Genomic DNA, 7,504 nt, shown 5'->3' with positions numbered 1-7,504 from the left:
CACGCTCTTCCCCAGAGGACCTCGTGTCTCCTGTCTCCTCGAGGGCTCTGTTTACATGTGTGCCGGTGTGCCCGAGCAACCAGGAAGAGCCATCCCTCCATCCACGCTTCCCTTTACACAGGCTTTGTTTTTCTTCACGGCACCTGTCACCTCCTGAAATTTTATCTGGTCTCGTTTGCTTGTCCCCTTTCTCCATCACTGAACCCTCCAGGCTTTTGTTTCTAGACACTTACACACTTTGCGTGAAGGTTAGTCAGTGCTCAAGGTTATTCCTCAAACGGGTGACAGAATTCCTCATTAAAAGTAAAGAAAACATGAGCACTTGGGGGAAAATGTTAAGTGTGGGAAGGGAATACCTATTCAGAGCTGGCATGGAGATGCTGAGAGGGGATAAGTTCCGTACAAAAATGATGGATATTCACTTTTGATGCAAAATAAGAATTGTAGCATTTCAATGATATTTGCAATGTTCATTATTGAGAAAATTAGTCATGTTATTTTTTTTTGTTCCCTGGTAGTCACCTCCAGCACATGAAACCAGGAAATGATACACATATTTCAGAATTTTTTCTTCTGGGATTTTCAGAGGGTCTAGAACTGCAGCCCCTCATATTTGGGCTTTTCCTCTCCATGTACCTGATCACTGTGTTTGGGAACCTGCTCATCCTCCTGGCTGTAGGCTCTGACTCCCACCTCCACACGCCCATGTACTTCTTCCTGGCCAACCTGTCCTTTTCAGACATCTGCTTCATCTCTACCACCGTCCCGAAGATGCTGTGGAACATCCAGACTCAGAGCAAAGTCATAACCTATGCAGGCTGCATCACACAGATGTATTTTTTCGTACACTTTGCAGGATTAGAAGTCTTTCTCCTGACTGTGATGGCCTATGACCGCTTCGTGGCCATTTGTCACCCCCTACACTACACAGTCATCATGAACCCCCGGCTCTGTGGGCTGCTGGTTCTGGTGTCCTGGATCATGTGTGTCCTGAATTCCTTGTTACAAAGTTTAATGATGTTGTGGCTGTCCTTTTGTACACATTTGCATGTCCCCCACTTTTTTTGTGAACTCAATGAGATGCTCCAGCTTGCCTGTTCTGACACCTTTCTTAATGACATGGTGATATATCTTGCAGCTGTGCTGCTGGGTGGTGCTCCCCTGGCCGGGATCCTTTACTCTTATTCTAAGATAGTTTCCTCCATACGTAGGATCTCATCAGCTCAGGGCAAGTATAAAGTATTTTCCACCTGTGCATCTCACCTCTCGGTTGTCTCCTTATTTTTTTGTACAAGCCTAGGAGTGTACCTCAGCTCTGCTGCTACCCAGAACTCCCACTCAAGTGCCACAGCCTCGGTGATGTACACGGTGGTCACGCCCATGCTGAACCCCTTCATCTACAGCCTGAGGAACAGAGACATAAAGAGGGCTCTGAAGAGAATCATTGGGGTTCCAGCAATGTAAGGGCCAATAGTCCTGGGGCTGGAGACATACCCATGATTGCAAGGCTCAGAGCCTCAGAGCTATTCCTTGATCAGACTGTGGAAGTAGAATCTGTTCCTTCTATTTATTTCCTGGAATTTCCATTTGTTTGAATCCAACTTCTCCATATATTTAAGAAACTCCCTTTATCAACCTTCTGCTCTGTCTGATACACTATTTCACTTTTGTTCATTTTCATGTGTTCCCAATGTTTTCCCCAACCTTAGATCACAAATGCCTGGAAATTTCTGTATCTTACGATGGGCAAGTTGGTCTCCTTGAAAATAATTTCATTTCAAATGACTTATACCATGCCATATAAATTTTCCCTAATTTTCCCCAAAGAATAATCCCAAGGTGGGTTATTCATGTGGAAAAACACTACACTTGGCCCCTAGGCCCTCTACATAACTTTATTGTAGATGAAAATACAAAACCACTGCTTTCACCTGGAGTCTGTCAATCTCTTTTAAGTCCCTTCCTTAAGAATTCTTTGACGATGTGGACTCTAGCAGGGGTCCATTTAAGCCTCAGGCTATTGACACCAATGCTTAGGTAGGAAAAGCCAGGCATTTGCATATGCCCTTGTGCTTATGGACATTCCCACAAGTGTTTCCCTGACCAGAGCCTATGCTGTGACTGCCCTGGCCTTTGGGTTCTTATTTTGGTCACAAGACACACCTCAGCGACACCCATCTGGGAACTCTAAAAACACAAGGTTTATTTCTCATGCGTGTTGGAGGGCACACGGGATGCCCAAAGGCCATTTGGGGAGGTTTCAGAGAGGGAGAGGGACTTTGACAGGGAGGGAGAGAGAACACTGTTGAAGGATCTGACTTTTATGGGGGGGTTCATGGGTGTAGAGGGTATGGGTTTCTGGGCTTAGTTTTTATGGTTAATTTAAAACATGAGTGGAGTTTGAGGACGGGCACATGGGGGAAAGAGAGGCGGAACAGAGTTATGGAATGATCAATAATGACAATGGAAGACACAGTGTATGGAATATAGTCATTGATGATGTACTAGCAGTAATGGGACAGGTGTCAGTACACCTGTGTGAGCCCCGCATAATGTACAGAGAAGTTGAATCACTGTATTGCAGACCTGAAACTAAGGTAACATCGTGTGTCAACTACACTCATGTAAACAGTTAAAGAAAAAGAATAATAAAATATTATCCCCCAGTACTCAAAAATAACAACAGCAAAAACCAGACAGAAAGCCCAGTAATGCAATGTGGGCACCGAACGGGAAAAGCGGGGTCACTCACATTTGTTACCTAGATTACCAGGGCTTTCTAATGGGGGGATTTGTGGGAGGGGGGCCTGCATGTTTATATAGTAACTGAATCATACGCCTGGCAATGTGTTAATATGAATGGTGGTCTTTGAAATGGATGCCTCAGAAATCAAAAGCCTAATGTCAGGCAATTACTGTACAAACAGGCTTCTGTGTCTCATAACTGGACTCTGTTGTTGTTGTTTTTCTGTTATTCAGCCCGGCGTCCAGGGGCCTATCATAGCCACTGGCAAAAACTGATGAGCAAATATGTAACTCCCCGTGGAGTCAACATGGAAAGACAAATTGGAATAAACATTGATCTAATATGTTCTTGGTGTCAGAGGAGACCATAAACCCGAGGAAGCAAAACACCCATTGTGTTCCTATGCAAAATATTTCTTTTTCATGCGCTGCCTCTATTTATTGAAGCATGGAGGCTTTTGTCCGCAGCTGAGGTGGTTTGTTCACTGAGGTAGGGGGTTGCTTAGTGTCTTCTGTTTTATCTCCGAATTTGCTTCCTGTTTCTTCTGAAAGCTTTGCAACGCTACCTACTATCATGAGTCTTCCTACCGTTGCATGAAATAGGTTCCTTTTCCCAGTATTTGTCACAAATGATGGCAAATGAACAGTATCAGCCCCATCCATTTCGTGCCTCCGTCCTGCTTGGAAATTGCTCCCACCTGCACGACCAGAGGATGCTTCACACGAGAGCTGGATGTCCTGCTGGCATGTGGCTCAGGGTCCCCAGTTCTTCTGCACAAACATGCATGTCCTTCAAACTCTCCCAGTTACCCAGAAGGGAGCCCACTTGTTCATCAAGTCATGGGAAATAAACTTGAATCACAGAACGATCATGAGTGCTCTCCTCAACGTCAGATCATTTGCCACAAATAAAAATCAGCACATCTTCTAATTGTCTAAGGTCCGTTTGCTTGGGTTATTGTGTCAGTCAGCTATTGCTGTGTAACAGGCGGTTCTTGTCAAATAACACATCATAATACCTTTACAATCAAATGGAATCATGTGCGGGGGAGCGTTTCTGATCTCTGCTGGGCTCCTCGTGGATCTGGGGTCAGGTGTGAATCTCTACATTGTGTTTCTCAGGCTCATGCGTGGTGTTGAGCTTGGCTGTAGTGCTCTTCTGTCTTCAACCAATTTATGGTCAGATATGGTTCCCATATGGAGGTTAATCTTCTTCTATTACAGAAACAAGTTTCTTTCTCATGTGGTTTACTTAAATTTAATTTTATTGTTTGTACATCCATACTAATGATTTCCTCCCCATTAGAAATGGTGTCTCCTAATCCTCTTAAGTGAGAATCTGGTACCTGTGCTCTGGATCCTACCCTTACCCATGCACCATCAGATTTTTTTTCCACCGAATTAAATCATCGGAGTGTAATTACACACTATAACCTGCATATGTAAAGTGTATACTTTGGTGAATTAAAGGAGCCACATGCAAACGAACAGTAGATATTTCAAGTTTCTTGTTGTGTATAATTTAAGACTGTCACATAACCTTGAACTGCTTTACTGGGTAATTTCTTTTTTTAAAATTTATTTATTTTGAGAGAGAGAAGAAAGAGAGAAAGAGAGGGAGAGAGAAAGTGCAGGGGAGGGGCAGAGAGGAGAGACAGAGAATCTCAAGCAGGTTCCATGCTGTCAGCCCCGACGTGGGACTTGATCCCAAGATGTTAGGTACTTTCTAAAATTGAAGCATCCTGAGCCTCAGTCTCCTTATTTCTGAAGGCAGAATGGCATACTGAACCGTGTGGAGGTCGTGGGGATGAATAACATGTGTGGAACTTCCTTTGTAACTCAGAGAAATCATTTGAGGGCAAAAGGTTTGTCGTGTGTGTGTGTGTGTGTGTGTGTGTGTGTGTGTGTGTTTATATCCAATTTTCTTTCAAATAAGCACACTCACCACACATGTACACACACAGATGACTTGTGATTTCATCTTTTACGTTGAAAGGAGATGTGAGAGACCGTTGGAGAGGATAGCACTGAACAGATGAATGGTTGAATTAACATGAAATAAAAGGATGCAGAAATACAGACACAAAATCTTAAATTACAAAGGGTGACCTTAATTTTGATCATGGGTTCCTTTTCCGGACTTGCAGCCTCAAAGGCCTTGTAGTCAGACGACACTCACATTTCTACCCCAAGGAAATCACTGTACCAGCTGATGGGGCAGAATATATCCAAATCAATTTCATTTTTTTCCTACTTACTGTGGGTTCCTCACATGTCAAATAACCTTTTCCCCGGGGAAAATGATGACTGAATTCAGAGTCTTAAACTCAGTTTCCTCAAATAATTGTATTGACTGTGTCAGTATGAGATTCCTACCGCTGCCGTAAAATATCTCCACACTAGCTGCTTAAAACATACACACCGTTGGGGGCGCCTGGGTGGCGCCGTCGGTTACGCGTCCGACTTCAGCCAGGTCACGATCTCGCGGTCCGTGAGTTCGAGCCCCGCGTTGGGCTCTGGGCTGATGGCTCAGAGCCTGGAGCCTGTTTCCAATTCTGTGTCTCCCTCTCTCTCTGCCCCTCCCCCGTTCATGCTCTGTCTCTCTCTGTCCCCAAAAAAATAAATAAACGTTGAAGAAAAAAAAAAACATACACACCCTTACAGTTCTGGAGTCAGAGCTCGGAAGGAGTCTCATCCGGCTAATAGCAAGAAGTCTGCAGGGTTGACTTCCTACTGGAGGCTCAGGGAGAATCTGTTTCCTTTCCATTTCCAGCCTCTGTCGCCGGTCACCTGCATTCTTTGATCATGGCCCTCCCTCCACCTTCAGAGCCGACAGGGTAGCAGTTTCAAAGTCTCTCTGACACCAACTCTTTTGACTCCCTCCTCAACATTTGGAGGACTGTCGTGACTACCTTAGTGCCACCTGGACAATCACAGCTAATCGTTGTATCTGAATGGCAGCTGATTGGCAGCCCTGTTCAATCTCCTACCTTGATTCCCTGAGCTCTAGAAAATACCATGTTCGTAAGCACTGATTAGGATGTGGACCTGCTTGGGAGGCTCCTCCTCTGTCTTCTAAAAAGTCTTTTTCAAAAGTGTACTGTTTTCCGGTGATTTGACTAGTTTATACATTATGCTCTGTCACCATGAGAGCAGCTACTGTCTGTCCCCGGGCTGCACCGTTAAAATAAATTGACTGCATTCCTTATGCTGGGCCTTTTATTCCCATGACTTATTCGTCCCATAACTGGAAGCCCGCACCTCCCACTGTTGTAACCTTGTGTGTCAACTGTACTAAAACTATTATAAAATAATAGATACACGAAAAAACCAAATCCCGGATGTATTATTTTGTGTCACACTAGTGTCTGCCTATAAAAGAAACAAACACAGAATTGACACAGCCTCTGGAAGGAGGGATGCACAATTCCCTCCAAATTACATGCAACGATGATTTTTTGTATAGGAGATCTCTAAAACTACCTACATCTGTCTCTAACACAGGATCACACCCTTGCTAACCAAACACGGACTGGAACTTGCACATAAATAACAAGTGAGAGCTTGTCAAAAATGCAGAAGCTCTGGGCCACCCGGGGACTATCACTCAGATGCTGCATTTGCAGCAGGATCCGTGTGGATTCATAAACATTTGTAGACCATGTGAGGTTGGAGAAGGGCTGGTCTAGAATAGGTTTTCTCACTTGCTACACCAGACCTTTGGGACAGCTTAAGTCTATTTTTGGAGGCTGCTTTCTTGTGGACGAGGTGTTTAGCAGCATCCCTTCAGACGTCACCAGACATCCCCAGGGGAAAATTCATTTCTGGTTGAGAACCACTGCCCCCAAGCTTGAGAACCAGAAGCATCCCGACAGAATCCCACTCAAGGCCCACATCCTCGAGCACTGACTTCGGGCAGATCACTAGATGCCGCCAAGCACATTCCCGCCTGGAGAATGGAGTTTAGAAATGGAGTTTCTCAGGGACGACACGTTTACAGAACATTGAATTAAACATTCCCTGTAAATGCTCGATACAGGTGATAGCATGTGCAAAGACCTAAGTATACCTCTTATCATTACCAAGGCCTTTATAAGTGGGACTAAGTGACAGCTTTTAGCTTGAGATAAAGTAAGAAATTCCTAATTGCAATGGCAAACGTATCTTGAACCCAATGTGCGTAGTGCCCAAGGTTTATTATCAGAAGAACCGAGTTCTCCACCTCATTTAAGAGAAGAATAAACACGTCTGGAGATAGCTGGGTCCCCACCACAAGTCAATGCTTTGAAGATAAAGAGACCTAGTCCAGGCAGGATCCCTCAGTCTCAGACCTGGAGCAAACCGTAACTGGGAGCTGAGATAAGGTGCTGGGAGATTTACTCACCAGGAGGGAGGCAAGTTCAAGGAAAAGAGTAAAGAAAACCCAACTGGATTCACTACTTCTAAACTGGTCTCTTGGGAACATGATTCATTAGAGAAATTTCCAAGTGTTCCGCTTGGGAACTGTGCTGGAGTAAGAAGAAGGAATATACCTAATGAGCACACACAGGGACCTTTAAATACCTCCTGGTCTCCTGTCTGTCAGCCTGTGCAACCTTGCACAGGAAGGGGCATGCTTTTCTGTTTGCTCTGAATCCTAGTTCTGGCTGAGGACTGATGCTTCACTGCCTCCTGCTGTCTCGGGTGAGGGCAGAGCTTTAGTCCCTATCATCTGCTATCCGGGGAAGAATTCAGGCTTCCACAAGGAGACCTTCCCGTC

The 7,504-nt window shown here is 44.7% G+C and overlaps 1 protein-coding gene across 1 annotated transcript; it reads left to right on the top strand.

The window, feature by feature from the left end:
* Positions 1-531: 531 nt before the first annotated feature.
* Positions 532-1,464, top strand: LOC123605432 (olfactory receptor 7A17-like). The gene has a single exon (XM_045492302.1). The coding sequence runs from the start codon at positions 532-534 to the stop codon at positions 1,462-1,464; it is 933 nt and encodes a 310-aa protein (XP_045348258.1).
* Positions 1,465-7,504: the final 6,040 nt, after the last annotated feature.

This window comes from Leopardus geoffroyi, chromosome A2 (genome assembly GCF_018350155.1).
Source record: "Leopardus geoffroyi isolate Oge1 chromosome A2, O.geoffroyi_Oge1_pat1.0, whole genome shotgun sequence".
NCBI classification, from domain to species: domain Eukaryota; kingdom Metazoa; phylum Chordata; class Mammalia; order Carnivora; family Felidae; genus Leopardus; species Leopardus geoffroyi.
The sequence above is the reverse complement of the archived record's forward strand: the minus strand, read 5'-3'. Positions and strand labels throughout refer to the sequence as shown.

Coding starts and splice junctions, on each gene's coding strand:
- LOC123605432 (XM_045492302.1), top strand. CDS start 532: ATGAAACCAGGAAATGATACACATATTTCAGAATTTTTTCTTCTGGGA.